This window comes from Bombina bombina, chromosome 10 (genome assembly GCF_027579735.1).
Source record: "Bombina bombina isolate aBomBom1 chromosome 10, aBomBom1.pri, whole genome shotgun sequence".
Lineage (NCBI taxonomy): Eukaryota > Metazoa > Chordata > Amphibia > Anura > Bombinatoridae > Bombina > Bombina bombina.
In genome coordinates, this window is record NC_069508.1 from 5,909,180 (window position 1) to 5,925,467 (window position 16,288).

Below are 16,288 nucleotides of genomic sequence, written 5' to 3' on the forward strand. Positions count from 1 at the left end.
ACGGCTTGGCACCCCGCTATCCAGTGAGCTGCTGTGCGGTGCACCTTACATGCCCACTCAAGGTAGGAATCACCAGCCAATTTAACAGTGTCTCTGAACCGCCTCCGGTATGCCTCCGGTGTAACCGCATACCTGGAGAGCAGAGCCTCTTTTACAGTATTATAATCCCCGACTTCCTCATCTGGAATGGCCCGAAAAGCCTCACTGGCACGGCCGGATAATTTTCCGGATAATATCGTGACCCAGTCCTCTGCGGGTACCTTGTGTAGTGCACATTGCCTCTCAAAATCCGCAAGGTACCCATCAATCTCTCCTTCTGTTTCCAGGAAGTTTTTAAAAGCTGCAAAATTTACTTTTCCCTTTTCCACTGGGGTTGCTGTGACTTGGGCTGCTGCAGCGCCGCTTTGGCGAAGTAGGTTGGCCTCCACAGCTGCTATGACCCGGTCGATAATTTCGGCAGATGGGTTGGGGCCATAATATGCCAGTCTTATTTTAACCGCCCGATCAAAGCTTGCTTCTTCAGGGGTTCTGTATGATATGCTGGGCCCATTGGTTCCTTCTGTCCCTGGTACTCTTTCCATCTTAGTCAGTATTGTAATAATCCCCCTCTTCCTGAGGTTACTGGCTTGTGTAGTTGCTCTTCTGGGCGATAAGGATTCTCCCGTCGCTTGCCACCAATGTTACGGTACCAACTGTGTACCAAGGGTTAACCCCAGATGAACAATGTCCTGCATAGACAATCAGCAATTCACAACCCAGCCAGTTTCAGGTTTAAAACAGAATGACAACTTTATTTGAAGGCAGCACACAGATTTATACAGGTTTTTGACCCCCCCTCAGATGGGGGTTGAAAGAATGTTGTACATTAGATAAAAGGGAGAAGCGCCCTTGACATGATACAATAGAATTATATTACTTAAATACTTTACTTAGGCAGATAACAAATTAAACACATTTGGCTTGTCTTATCACCTAGCGTCTGCTCTCTGAGGGTGATTAAACAATGGCCTGTTTATTACTTAAATGTAATTATAGCACACAATAGCTGAGGCCAGAAAACCTGTCTTTAGAAATTAGATTCTTAAAGCTAAACACAGTTAACTCTTTCAGTCCTGACAGAAGGGTCTGTCACAGTGTGTGTGTGTGTACGTACAGCCTCTGGTCTCCTGTGTGTGTGTGTAGTCTGTACGTACAGCCTCTGGTCTCCTGTGTGTGTGTGTCTGTACGTACAGCCTCTGGTCTCCTGTGTGTATGTACGTACAGCCTCTGGTCTCCTGTGTGTGTGTGTGTGTGTGTGTCTGTACGTACAGCCTCTGGTCTCCTGTGTGTGTGTGTGTGTGTGTCTGTACGTACAGCCTCTGGTCTCCTGTGTGTGTGTCTGTACGTACAGCCTCTGGTCTTGGAGGTTCAAGGTCCAAATTACTGGGCAGCCAAGAGTACAATTTATGTCTGTTTTTTACTTAGTTATAATATATGTACATATGGAAACTGAAAGTGTCTAGCTCCTAATAGTTTTTAGCTGGTGTCTATGTCAGTCAAATCTTATAACAAAGGAAAATACTAAATACAGAGGCAGATCATAGCTTACATTAAAGAAGATGTGCAGAGGGGCATATTAGTGTAAATAAAACATGCAGAGTTATATATCAACGTGCAATGGTATACAGGGGTGTGACTAGATATAAAGTATACAAGGGTGTGACTAGATATAAAACATACAGGGGTGTGACTAGATATAAAGTGTACAGCGGTGTGACTGGATATAAAGTGTACAGCGGTGTGACTGGATATAAAGTGTACAGGGGTGTGACTAGATATAAAGTGTACAGGGGTGTGACTAGATATAAAGTGTACAGGGGTGTGACTAGATATAAAGTGTACAGGGGTGTGACTAGATATAAAGTGTACAGGGGTGTGACTAGATATAAAGTGTACAGGGGTGTGACTAGATATAAAGTGTACAGGGGTGTGACTAGATATAAAGTGTACAGGGGTGTGACTAGATATAAAGTGTACAGGGGTGTGACTAGATATAAAGTGTACAGGGGTGTGACTAGATATAAAGTGTACAGGGGTGTGACTAGATATAAAGTGTACAGGGGTGTGACTAAATATAAAACATACAGCGATATACAGCAGGGTGAACAGAACTTTATAAGGGAAATAACAATATGGGGCCCATTTATCAAGCTCCGAACGGAGCTTGTGGGCCGTGTTTCTGGCGAGTCTTCAGACTAAAGACCGCTGCTCCATAACCCTGTCCGTCTGCTCTGATGAGGCGGATAGGAATCGCCGGAATTCAACTTGATCGAGTACGATCGGGTTGATTGACACCTCCCTGCTGGCGGCCCATTGGCCACGAGTCTGCAGGGGGCGGCGTTGCACCAGCAGCTCTTGTGAGCTGCTGGTGCAATGCTGAATACGGAGAGCGTATAGCTCTCCACATTCAGCGAGGTCTTGCGGACCTGATCCGCACTGTCGGATCAGGTCCGCAAGATTTTTGATAAATAGGCCCCTATGAATAGACAGGGCTGTGTATATAACGTCACAAAATGAGGCTAAACATAAATGTTTATCTCATACTCAGGACTCACCAATCTCTCGGGGGATCTTGCTAATTGTATTTCGTGATAAGTCCAGGACGAGCAGGTTGGTGAAGTTTGCAATAAAGGTGGGTATCATTGTCAGGCTGGCGCGGTGTATGTGCCACTCTTGCAGGTGGTGGATCTTCAGCAGGCACGCAGGCAGCGTCTGGGGATGACACAGGGCATGCTAATAAATGTTTATACTCAGATGTGTGCACATAATGCTTGTGATTAGGGTCTGAGCAGAAGAGACTCAGATACCAGCATACACAGGAGATGCTAACAAATGTATGTACTTGTCAGGGAACTAGGAAGCAGACAGAGACGTCTGTGATGGTTCCCTAGTCACATAGATGGACAATGTGTGACACAGTGCCATCTATTGGTTGAACTATCCCAAAAACATCATAACACAGAGCCCTCTATTGGTTGCAAGTTCACCACCAAAACGAATATTGGAGAAGGAATTATTAATTTGCATATATTTGCATAGACGAAAATACAGATTATTATTATTTTTACTGTTTAGAACTACCTAAATCCTCTATCCTGTTGGCAAAGTTATATTCCCTTATTATATTGTTTCCTATGTTTGTTTTATGGGGTGTGTGTTTGTAGGAGCTAGTCCTGGGTTAAATAAAGCATTGGCAGTAGTTCCTTCTGGAACAGTTGGTTCTGTCTGATTCTTTCAGAAATACCAGTAGCAGAAGTTCTGGTCCTGCATTCTGACTGCACCTTTCCCTGCAAGAGAGACCTGCTACAGAATCTGTGGGCTTGTGAGCCCCAATTGTTTTATAAAAGGCAGTGCAGCATGGAAAGGAATCAGTATCTACCTGAAGAAAGGAGTGTGACAGAGGGGATGTTACCTGCCTGGAAGGAGCAGTGAGGCAGAGGGATCTATTCCTGCCTAGAAGCAGACAGGCAGAGGAATCTATTCCTGCCTAGAAGCAGACAGGCAGAAGGGATGATACCTGCCAAGAGAGAACTGCAGGGCAGAGGGGACACTACCTGCCTGGGAGCCCACTGAGACCAGCCCAGCTGGGGGGGATAAAGCTGGCTTGACCCCAGTCTCAGCAACGATAGCTCTGGTCCCACTATCCGTGTGCCGTCCCAGGTTTTGGACAGAGGAAGGTAGCCCCCTAGCAAAGTACCACTACATTTGGTGGCAGCGGTGGGATTTGAACCCACGCCTCCAAAGAGACTGGAGCTACTCTAACCGTAATACAGCAGCAGTACCAAGCTCAGTCAAAAGGGAGGACTGGGTTCACCATTGCTGTCCTGAGTGGCAGGGGGGCAATTTATCGGTTGCCCTCCACTTGAGTGCTTTTAGATTGGGGGGGGCAGAGCCTGTACAATAGAAGCCGGGTTTATGAATGCTCTACCGACTGAAGTATTGTTGGGGAATTACCAGGGTCAACTTACCTGAGCATTTGCAGGATCTGCTGGGCCCATACCAAAGGAAGCATAGCCAGTCACAAACCGAGCCCAAGCATGAACCACAGCCAGCCAGAGCACCGAGGGGGACCAGGTAAGACAATGTTTCACAGACTCAACCATAGCAGCACCCCAACTGACATAGGATACCCCAATAGAATTTGGGAGGGAGGTTAGGAAGGACTCCACTTTGGCAGTATATTGATCCAGGGCAGAGGTAGCCCCCACAGGGCTGGATGGAGATCACATAGAGTGGAGTCAGGGACTGTTGTACAGGGTGACTGTGGGAGCAGGTAGGGGAGCTACACAGATCCTCAAGAGGCAACTAGTAGTGCCCCAGAAGTACCATTTCCAGCTTCTTGGGATAGCCCATGACATTCCCCTAACAGGGCACTTAGGGATAAGGCACACATTACACCTGTCTAACCAAGACATTTTTCTGTCCCGGGGTCACTGATGATGTCTGGCTCTACTGCCGCTCCTGTGACACATGCCAGAGGGTAGGGTGGAGGGATGATCACCCAAAAGCTCCAGTTTGCCCCATGCCGGTGGTGGGGGAGCCTTTTAGCTGGTTAGCCGTGGATATAGTTGGGCCCCTAGCTAAACCTAGTAACACATGTAAGAAATAAATACTTACCCTAGTAGACTATGCTACCCGATATCCTGAGGAAGTTGCGCTCACCAATATACATGCTGAGATAGTGGCTGATGCTTTAGTTAAGGTATTTTCTAGGGTAGGGTTTCCCTGGGAGATAGTGTCAGACCAAGGAACCCAATTTACAGCTGAGCTAACTCAGCAGCTATGGCGTCTCTGTGGGATTAAGCAAGTTAGGAGTTCCCCCTACCATCTCCAGACTAATGGTCTCTATAAACGGTTCAATGGCACATTGAAACAGATGCTCAGGACCTTTGTAACCTCTTGCATGGACTGGGAGCGATTCTTACCCCCTCTTCTATTTGCCTATAGAGAAGTACCCCAGGAATCAACAGGGTTCTCTCCTTTTGAGTTATTGTATGGGATGAGGGTTAGAGGACCCTTGGATATACTTAGGGAATACTGGGAGGGGAAGGCAAGCGAGGAAGAAACCCCAATCATCCCGTATGTGGGACCGCTACAAGTACCTGACTGGAGTGGTCCGTGACAATCTTCAAGCAGCCCAAACCCAGCAGAAGGTCTGGTATAACAGGGGTGCCCATAATTGTAGCTTCTTGGTGGGGCAGAAGGTCTTGTTCTTTCAGCCCACTAGACATAATAAGTTGCAGGCAGCGTCCCTACACTATAGTTGAGAAGCTCTGTGACACCACGTATATAGTTGCCCGTTGTTCAGATGAGAGTCTGGAGGACATTCCATGTGAACATGCTCAAGGCCTATGTAGCTAGGGATGAGGCAGTAGCGGCAATATGTGTGCTCACCACCAAGAAGGTAGATAGCCCCGCTCTTCTTAGGTACGGCAATGTATTACATTCCCAGTCAGGTTCAGTGGTCCCCTGAGTGTGAAACAGCCTTCCAGCAGCTAAAGACAGCTCTGACATGTGCCCCAGTCCTGGCTGCCCTGATCCATCTAAACGATTTCTTGGGCACACAGATGCCTCCATGTTTGGACTGGGAGCAGTATTGAGCCAGGTTGGGTTGGACGGTGGGGAACATCCGGTCACCTACATCAGTAGGAAGCTCCTGCCACGGGAAGTCAGCTATGTGGCCATAGAAAAAGAATGTTTGGCACTGGTTTTGACCGGGACAATGCTAGGCTGTTGTGATGGAGCTTAACCCTCCAGCCTTACAATTTTTTCATCCAGTACAGACCTGGGAAATTGGTCACATACATGTACAATATGTGACACAGTGCCATCTATTGGTTGAACTATCCCAAAACCATCATAACACAACGCCCTCTATTGGTTGCTTGTTCACCACCAAAATGGATACATCAGAAGGAATTACTAATTTGCATAGGTGAAAATACAAACAGATGATTATTATTTTTACTGTTTAGAACTACCTGAATCATCCATCCTGTTGGCAAAGTTATATTCCCTTACTATATTGCTTCCTAAATGTTTTCCTATGTTTATGTTTTATGGAGTGTGTGTCACCATAAGCTTACTGTAGTGTTTGTAGAAGCTAGTCCTGTGTGAAATAAAGCATTGGCAGTAGTTCCTTCTGGAACACTTGGTCCTTTCTGATTCTTTCAGAAATACCAGTAGCAGAGGTTCTGGCCCTGCATATTGGCTGCACCTTTCCCTGCAAGAGAGATCTGCTACAGAGTCTGTTGGCCGGTAAGCAAAGAGCTGGCCTTGTGAGCCTCAATTGTCTTATAAAATACAGTGCAGCAGGGAAAGGAATCAGTATCTACCTGAAGAAAGGAGTGTGGCAGAGGGGATGTTACCTGCATGAAAGGAGCAGTGAGGCAGGTGGGTCTATTTCTGTCTAGAAGCAAACAGGCAGAGAGGACGATACCTGCCAAGAGAGAGCTGCAGGACAGAGAGGACGCTACCTGCCTGGGAGCCCACTGAGACCCGCCCAGCTAGGGGAGATACAGCCGCTGGTTTGACCCCAGTCTCACCAACGATAGCTTTGGTCCCACTATCTGGATGCCGTCCCTGGGTTTGGACAGAAGAAAGGAGACCCCTAGCGGAGTACAGCTACAACATGAAATGCTAAATAATTACACCTTTATTAAAAAATAACAAAAAATAATAGAGTCAAAAAGACAAGCCAGGAGTCAAAGCCAGTGCGGGCAGTCAGATGAGCTGGGGTCAGGAACACGAAGATCAGCAAAGCCAGGGATAAGGAACCAGAAGGGTCATCAAACAAGCCAGTTTATACATTGAATCATGAATTCACAGTGAAGTCAATGACAACACAAAGGCAAACAGGACTGAGGTAGTTAAATAGGGAATAATGACATCATCATTCTGGGACTGCAGCCTGTCTCTCTCTGATGATGTTCTCCAGTTTGGCCATTAGAGAGAGTCTTGAGTAGTGAGTAGCGTTACACACTCTGCTACAAGCAAGAGGAGAAGGCAGGTGAGTCTAATATGGCAGCCAAAATAAAAAGCAGAAAATAACTTAAGTCAGGGAGAAACACTGACAGTACCCTCCCCTCAGCGACCCCTCCCCCGTGGGAGGACAAAAGGCTTATTGGGGAAACGGGCATGGAAAGCACAGAAGAAGGCGGGAGAATGAACATCAGAGGAGGGAACACATGAACGCTCCTCTGGACCAAAACCCCTCCAGTGAACCAAATACTGTACGCATCTTCTGGACATACGAGAGTCAATAATACTGCTGACCTCATATTCTTCATGAATGTCAACTGAAATAGGACGTGGATGAGGCAACACAGTGGTAAACCGATTACAAACCAATGGTTTCAAGAGGAAGACGGGAAAAACATTGGAGTTGCGCATTGCAGAAGGAAGGTCAAAAGCATAGGCAACCAGATTGACCCGTCAGAGTATTCGAAAAGGCCTAACATAATGGGGAGCCAGTTTATTGGAAGGCACACAAAGGTTTAAGTTGCGGTAGGACAGCCAAACCCTCTCCCCGACCTGGTAAGTAAGCGCGGGTAGACCCCTACAGTCACCATTCCGCAGCTCCATTGGATTGAGGGTGATAGACTGAGGAGAAGGAAAGCTGGATCCCCATTTGGACACAAAAGGAGCGCCAAAATCTGAAGTGAAACTGGCTACTCTGGTCTGAGACTATCTCCTTAGGTAACCCATGTAAATGGAAGACCTCCCGGGGAAAAATTGAAGCAATCTCCGGTAGGCAGCTTCTTCAAGGGAATGCAATGTGACATTTTGTAAAAACAGCCTACAACCATCAGGATAACAATATTGCCATTGGAGACAGGAAGGTCAACAATGACACCCATGGATAGATGTGTCCAAGGATGCTCACCATTAGTAATAGGTTGGAGAAGACCCATAGGAGTCAAGGAGTCTTATTCTGCATACTGAGCAGGAGGCAACATACGCAGCAACATCAGAACAAAGACCTGGCCATCAGAATTGTCGAGTAACAGACCAAATCATTTGGTTCTTACCTGGGTGAACTGTGGCTTTAGGATAGTGGTAAGTGTGCAATAGTTTGGTGCGACGATTCTCTGGTACAAAGCACTTGCCACTAGGTTTCTCTGGAGGGGCATAGGTTTGTGCAGCAAGAATCTCCTCCCCCAAGGGAGAAGTCACATTGGTACATAGGGCATCAGCCGTAACATTCTTACTATCAGGTAGGTAGGACACCACATAATTGAACCGAGAAAAAATTAGCGCACATTTGGCCTATCAGGGCAACAAACGTTTAGTGAGTCAAATTCTTGTGGTCAGTGAGGATGAGCACCGATATCCTAGTACCTTCAAGATGGTGCCTCCATTCCTTGAGTGCCAAAATTATGGCCAATAATTCACTGTCATCAATTTCATAATTGCATTCCACTGGGGACAATTTCTTAGAGAAGAAACCGCATGGATGCAAGGAACCCTCAGGCATAGGACGTTGAGACAAGAGAGCTCCTACTCCTGTCTCAGGCACATCGATCTCTGGAATGAAAGGCAGAGCAGGGTTAGGATGAGCCAGAACTGGGGCGGCAGCAAAGGCAATCTTAAAACTCTCAAAGGCCTTAATTGCAGTACGTGACTAATGAAGTGGATCATTCTCCTTATGGGTCATGCCCATGATTGGTTTCACCAAGGAAGAGAAGTTTTTAATAAACTTTCTATAATAATTGGCAAAGCCCAAAAAACGTTGTATAAACCCTAGGGTCAAAGCAGAATCGAGATGTATAGGTAAAGGAAGCACTATACAAAGCTAATTCAAACTAATAGAGAAGTGGAAGTAAGCACAAGTAAGTATCAACTATAACGTGATTGATAATTTCAGAGAGCTGTATCAGCAATAACAGTTCTATCCTAATAAGTGGTATAAAGGATGAAGTCTGATAGATGCAATATCAAAATGGGTGTATTTCATATAAAAGTCCTAATTAAAATGAAAATAAAATTATTAAAAAGCCCTCAATATATGTATTCTTCATATGGATCATATATCTACATAAATTAATCTAGGGAAAAATGGATATAAATATAAATTACACAATAGAATATTACATGCAATCAAAACAGAGGTTGGACAACCTTAAAAATTGTATCAATGTTAAAGGGACATTAAACACTTTGTCGTTGTAATATAAAATGATAAATTGTATAAATACAAAAAACCTGTGCAATATATTTCCATTAATTATTTTGCCCCCTTTTCTGTAATTCCATTTTGAAATTGTGAGCTCTTCAGATCCTGTTAGAAATGGAAGTGTAGAACACTTTTCTATTCCACACATTGGTTGCACACTCTAGTGACCGATTTATAACTGTCCCTAATTAGCCAGAGCAGAGAAGGTAACCTAAGTTACAACATGGCAGCTCCCATTGTTTTATAGACACTAAAACTTTACTTATTTTGTCACTATTTAAATAACGAATGAAACCTTACAAATATATGTACACTATTATCGGACTAATCTTTTCTTTTAATGCATCATTGTATCTAGCATTTGTTTAGTTTTTAATGTCCCTTTAATAGGTATTCAGGGCTGCCATATACAGTCCGTCCCAATTAGGATTTGATTAACTTTTATTTTTTCTAAGTGAATTGGAGTTCATCAAATAGTATGTGAAAAAAGTTGTATGTGCATAAAAGTTCATCAGTTTACAGCAGAAATTCATCAAAAAGTCTCAGGGTAGATCGAAGTGTGTAATGTTGTATACCCAGACTAAGTAATACTTTCTAAAGCCAAGAGGTTGGTGGCACTCAGAGAGTGCGTGTTATCCTCTGTTTATATTTGTGGAGAAAATCTCCTGGTCTCCGTTTATAGGCTCCACTCGCTTATCCTCTGTAACGGACCCCTTTGCGCACAGCTACTGCAGAACACCAATCTCCCGAACTGGAACCTCACGAATAGCTGCTAGCAGACGAACAGGAAAAGCACCCAAGCGGATTATACTCCTGGCAATCAGTCTCTAACAGCATACAGTAAATCCCCCCAAACACGAGACCAAGCTCCGTCTTGGAGGTAAAACAGGAATCTCTTTATTGAGGGCTACATGCCCGGTATTTAAGCAGGTCTCCCACCTGGTGGACAAGTATAGTACATTAGCCAATCACAGTGGCTCAGGTATAAATGCTCCCCTTGGTACCAGTGAACCCCTCCTCCCTATCCTAGAGATAATTGGGAAGAAATCCAACTATCTCCATGGCTAGAGGAAAATGCCCTTTTACAGGATACAATAAAGATACATTGCATAAACAATTAAACAATCAAACACAAGAAAACAATTGTCTATTCACAGGTAAAACAGAATAACATATCAAGTTAATTAACTGGGGAAGAAAGTTTACTCAGACAATCTGATGTTGGGCAGTCTAGTTAACATAATCACACAGGGACACAATCAGTTTACCCAGACAGACTCCTGAGACACAATCAGATTAGAAACGAAAATAAAATACATCTTATTACAGAATATAATAACAGCTCTTATTAACTATTAAGTCCTTTATGCCCACTTGGTTTATAGAGTCACAATTGCTCCCACAAGGGGCACTCACTCCCTGTACCCATCCTGTATTTATGGATACAGGGTGACATGGACATAAGACAGAGTTATGAAAGTAAATGGGGTGTCCAGCATATAAAATTCCACATTTCCATGCTGTCTCTGGGTATCCTTAAGCCCATGTACCTCCAGCCTAAAGAGTGTTCTATAACAGGCCCTCCAATGCACAGTGGCGAGATTGGTCTCGTCACATCTCTCCCCTTTTCCAAACAGACTAACAGGGTATCTGACCTCCTGCCGGTCAGTGCCCTGGTTAGTCCAGCAACCCACCCACAAAACACAATCAGCGGTACAGCCCACCCACAATAAATGGTTACTACACCTGGGTAGAGGAGAAACTTGTCCAGGTGCCTCACCGTGGCTGTGCGGGGGACTGGTAGGCTGCCTTGGTGGGTTGCTGAGTGGGCAGAGACCAGAGGTACTCTGCCCTGGTGCCAGCGCTACCACGGAAGTAGCCTGGTTGGAGCCTTGTGGTGGGAGGGGGAAACCGACTGTCTCCCCTGTAGATACACAGCTCTGTTGCTGGAGGGGAAGACCGACTGTCTCCCCTTTGGCTAAACAGCCCTGTTGCTGGGGGACAGGACCGACCATCCCTACCCCCTCTGCTGTAAGTGCAGAGACCACGGTCCAGTCTGCACGGTTGTGGGGCTTACTGTCTCCCCTGGGTATGTCAAGCTGCTGCTGGGGAGAGGGGGTAACAAGCTCCTCTCCCATACATACTTCCAGCCGTGGGGGAGGGAGATCGAATGTCTCCGCTCCCAATACCGAGTCCTGCTGCTGGGGAAAGGAGACTAGGCTCTCTATTCCCTGTTACACATACTGCTGTTGGTGAGCAGGACCGACCATCTCTGCCCCCGGTAGCTCAGTCTGCCGCTGGGGAATGGAGACTGGGCTCCCAATTCCCTGCATATTACTCTGCTGCTGGGGGACAGGACCAACTGTCTCTACCCCCTGTAACTCAGCCTGCCGCTGGGGAATGGAGACTGGGCTCCCAATTCCCTGCAATTCACTCTGCTGCTGGGGGACAGGACCAACTGTCTCTGCCCCCTGTAACTCAGCCTGCTGCTGTGGAATGGAGACTGGGCTCCCAATTCCCTGCAATTCACTCTGCTGCTGGGGGACAGGACCAACTATCTCTGCCCCCTGTAACTCAGTCTGCCGCTGGGGAATGGAGACTGGGCTCCCAATTCCCTGCATATCACTCTGCTGCTGGGGGACAGGACAAATTGTCTCTGCCCCCTGTAACTCAGCCTGCCACTGGGGAATGGAGACTGGGCTCCCAATTCCCTGCAATTCACTCTGCTGCTGTGGGACAGGACCAACTGTCTCTGCCCCCTGTAACTCAGCCTGCCACTGGGGAATGGAGACTGGGCTCCCAATTCCCTGCAATTCACTCTGCTGCTGGGGGACAGGACCAACTGTCTCTGCCCCCTGTAACTCAGCCTGCCGCTGGGTAATGGAGACTGGGCTGCTGGGGGACAGGACCAATGTTCCCTCTAAGGTGCACGGCAGCGCGGGCGCGTACCTTCCCTCTCTGTGTAGCGCAGGCAATACATAAGGCCGCGCAAAACACAGGAGGAATGTAGAAAAAAAAATTTTTATTTTTTTTTATTATTTCAGCACTGCTAGCCTCCAGGAAACGGCATGACAGAGGCACTGTTAAAAGAATAGGTCCCTCCGGTGAAGCACAGCTTGATTTGTTTCCTGTGTGCTACACTGAGGGGGAGGACCTAAGCTGAATGACAGCTGTGTGTGTAAATCACACAGCGCTGTCAGAGAGCGGGAGAGAACAAACACGGAGGGCAGCAGGCAATAGGCACTTTCAGGGAAAGTTCAAAAGAATGTCAGTAGACGAAGTGCAGCCCTCCTCCTCCGTATAGCAGATACTGGAAGCAGCCGAGTAGGTGAGGGCTGGAGATCTTCCTCACATGTTTCACAGTTGGCATGATGGTAGCTTTTGCTGCAGGTAATTCTGTTTCCCACAATGACTGTAAAGCCCTCAAGTACCATAGAGATCTGTACAATAGATGAATTATAGGTCATTGTGACAGACCCTTCTGTCAGGACTGAAAGAGTTAACTGTGTTTAGCTTTAAGAATCTAATTTCTAAAGACAGGTTTTCTGGCCTCAGCTATTGTGTGCTATAATTACATTTAAGTAATAAACAGGCCATTGTTTAATCACCCTCAGAGAACAGAGGCTAGGTGATAAGACAAGCCAAATGTGTTTAAGTTGTTATCTGCCTAAGTAAAGTATTTAAGTAATATAATTCTATTGTATCATGTCAAGGGCGCTTCTCCCTTTTATCTAATGTACAACATTCTTTCAACCCCCATCTGAGGGGGGGTCAAAAACCTGTATAAATCTGTGTGCTGCCTTCAAATAAAGTTGTCATTCTGTTTTAAACCTGAAACTGGCTGGGTTGTGAATTGCTGATTGTCTATGCAGGACATTGTTCATCTGGGGTTAACCCTTGGTACACAGTTGGTACCGTAACATTGGTGGCAAGCGACGGGAGAATCCTTATCGCCCAGAAGAGCAACTACACAAGCCAGTAACCTCAGGAAGAGGGGGATTATTACAATACTGACTAAGATGGAAAGAGTACCAGGGACAGAAGGAACCAATGGGCCCAGCATAGCAGACAGAACCCCCGCAGAAGCAAGCTTTGATCGGGCGGTTAAAATAAGACTGGCATATTATGGCCCCAACCCATCTGCAGAAATTATCGACCGGGTCATAGCAGCTGTGGAGGCCAACCTACTTCGCCAAAGCGGCGCTGCAGCAAACCCAGTGGAAAAGAGAAAAGTAAATTTTGCAGCTTTTAAAAACTTCCTGGAAACAGAAGGAGAGATTGATGGGTACCTTGCGGATTTTGAGAGGCAATGTGCACTACACAAGGTACCCGCAGAGGACTGGGTCATGATATTATCCGGAAAATTATCCGGCCGGGCCAGTGAGGCTTTTCGGGCCATTCCAGATGAGGAAGTCGGGGATTATAATACTGTAAAAGAGGCTCTGCTCTCCAGGTATGCGGTTACACCGGAGGCATACCGGAGGCGGTTCAGAGACACTGTTAAATTGGCTGGTGATTCCTACCTTGAGTGGGCATGTAAGGTGCACCGCACAGCAGCTCACTGGATAGCGGGGTGCCAAGCCGTATCTGGGGAAGAGGTGCTGCAGCTATTCCTGTTGGAACATTGCTTCGACAAGTTACCCGCAGGAGTTCGAGAGTGGGTTCGGGACCGTAAACCCTCCACCCTGCATGAAGCGGCTCGCTTGGCAGATGAGTATACGGATGCCCGCAAACTGGACACTGCTACCACTAAGCCCCCTGCCAGAGTGGAGTACAGACCCCCAGTCACCCCAGCACCTGCCAGTTACCAACCCCCAGCACACCGCTATACCACACGGTCTCGGGCCACGAACTACCCTCAGAGAGCCTGGTTCAATTCGCGGGGCTACTCACAACCTATTCGGTGCTTTGGATGTAAGCAACTAGGGCACAAAAGACCAGAGTGTCCCCTAAACGCAGCGAACCAAGCACAGTCCTGGAGAAGACCCGCTAGCGGAATCCCACGTAATCCTCAGCCTGCGGCCCGCTATGTAGAGGCGCAAGAATGCTGGGGCATCCTACATGAGGCAGACCTTGTGCAAGCTGCCCACCGGAATAACCGGCAACTGGTTAAAGTGAATGGGAAGGAGGTCAGTGGTCTACGGGATACTGGTGCTACCATGACCTTGCTTCGAAAGAACTTGGTGTCTGAGAAACAGCACACAGGAGACACTGTAGCTGTGAGGGTAGCAGGGGGCACTGTGTTCCGCCTACCTGTTGCCAGGGTGCATTTGGATTGGGGAGGGGGCGCTAGACCTGTGAATGTGGGGGTCATGAAGGATTTACCAGCTGATGTTCTCCTTGGAAATACCTTGGTCCCCCTTGTTTCTGCCTATGCTCCCATGGGTCCCGCTGATGTTAACCCTGTGACTACCCGTGCTCAGATCCGTGCAGCAGAGACTGACCCCCCTGCTGCTAAGCCCCAGGACGCTGAGCTCAGTAAATCTCTATCCGCTATTGATACGTGGAAGTCCCGTTACAATGCGCTGATGAAGGAGAAGAGTCACGTAGAGGATGAAATGGTCACGTTAAATAATCATGTAACAGTGCTAGCGGGAGAGAAGAGGAGTGCAGAGGAAAAAGCACGTTTAGAACAGGAATCTCTGCTAGACAAGCTGCACCGACAGACTGCAGAAAACACCAGCTTGAGAGTGGAACATGAAACATTAAGGACAAACTTAGTGACACTGGAGGAGAAGCTGACGCTGGCTCATAGGGAGGTGCAGCAACTCAAGGGCACCCTATGTCAGTATGAAGGGATTGTGTATACCTATAAAGAGCAGGTACAAAAACCACGTAAAGAAGCCGATGATATTTTGAAGGACTGTTTAGCCCTAGTCGGGGCACTGAAGAGGTTGAACCCTTATTTATACAGACAGGGATTCTCTCTCATAACGGGAATACAGATGGATTGTCCCAGCAAACTGACATGCCTACCACCTCCTAGTCCGGTCATCCCCAGGTTGACCCGCAAAAGGGTCAAGCCGGGTCTGCCGGAGTGTTCCACAAGGGGGGAGCTATGTGACAGACCCTTCTGTCAGGACTGAAAGAGTTAACTGTGTTTAGCTTTAAGAATCTAATTTCTAAAGACAGGTTTTCTGGCCTCAGCTATTGTGTGCTATAATTACATTTAAGTAATAAACAGGCCATTGTTTAATCACCCTCAGAGAACAGACGCTAGGTGATAAGACAAGCCAAATGTGTTTAAGTTGTTATCTGCCTAAGTAAAGTATTTAAGTAATATAATTCTATTGTATCATGTCAAGGGCGCTTCTCCCTTTTATCTAATGTACAACATTCTTTCAACCCCCATCTGAGGGGGGGTCAAAAACCTGTATAAATCTGTGTGCTGCCTTCAAATAAAGTTGTCATTCTGTTTTAAACCTGAAACTGGCTGGGTTGTGAATTGCTGATTGTCTATGCAGGACATTGTTCATCTGGGGTTAACCCTTGGTACACAGTTGGTACCGTAACAGTCATATTCCTGGCTTCTACAATGTAAAGCAGCCTTTGTTATCCACTCTATTTACTAATAAATAATACTAATAGCCCAGTGCAGCAAAGACAAAGAGTTCATCTTACTATTCTTCTGTGTTAACATGTTAGCCTTTATCACCATACTCCCATTCTAAGAGCATGGCTGTCAGTCAAACTTATAACATGCAGATCACTATTTAACCCCTTGGCTACCAGAGAGGATTGCAGTGTATTCCTATACAATGCACTGTAGCCCTTTTTGGCAGGCATGGGGTTAAATTTTGCCCACAAGCTGGTCTAGGCATCTCAGGAGATTATGCAGGAGACTGAGGCTTGTCTGTGTCACAAACCAGTTTTTATATACAGTTTGAGCAATAATGTCTGTAGTACTGTGTAATGCTATTGCTGCTTTCACATGAGGATCTATTTAAGCAGTGTTGCTTAGCTATATGTGTGTCTGTATATGTATGCGTGTGTGTGTGTGTGTATATGTGTATATATATATATATATATATATACTCAATGCCGCACACAAGCCCTATCAAACCCGCACATAGA

At 46.4% G+C, this 16,288-nt stretch overlaps 1 protein-coding gene across 1 annotated transcript in view; it reads right to left on the reverse strand.

Annotated features, from left to right (window-relative positions):
- The window catches only part of LRRC39 (leucine rich repeat containing 39), a 158,031-nt gene that overhangs the window by 72,782 nt on the left and 68,961 nt on the right, over positions 1-16,288 (reverse strand). The window contains exon 4 of the mRNA XM_053693731.1: positions 2,595-2,751. Coding sequence (XP_053549706.1) covers positions 2,595-2,751 — 157 coding nt within the window. The remainder of the gene's footprint in view (positions 1-2,594; positions 2,752-16,288) is intronic.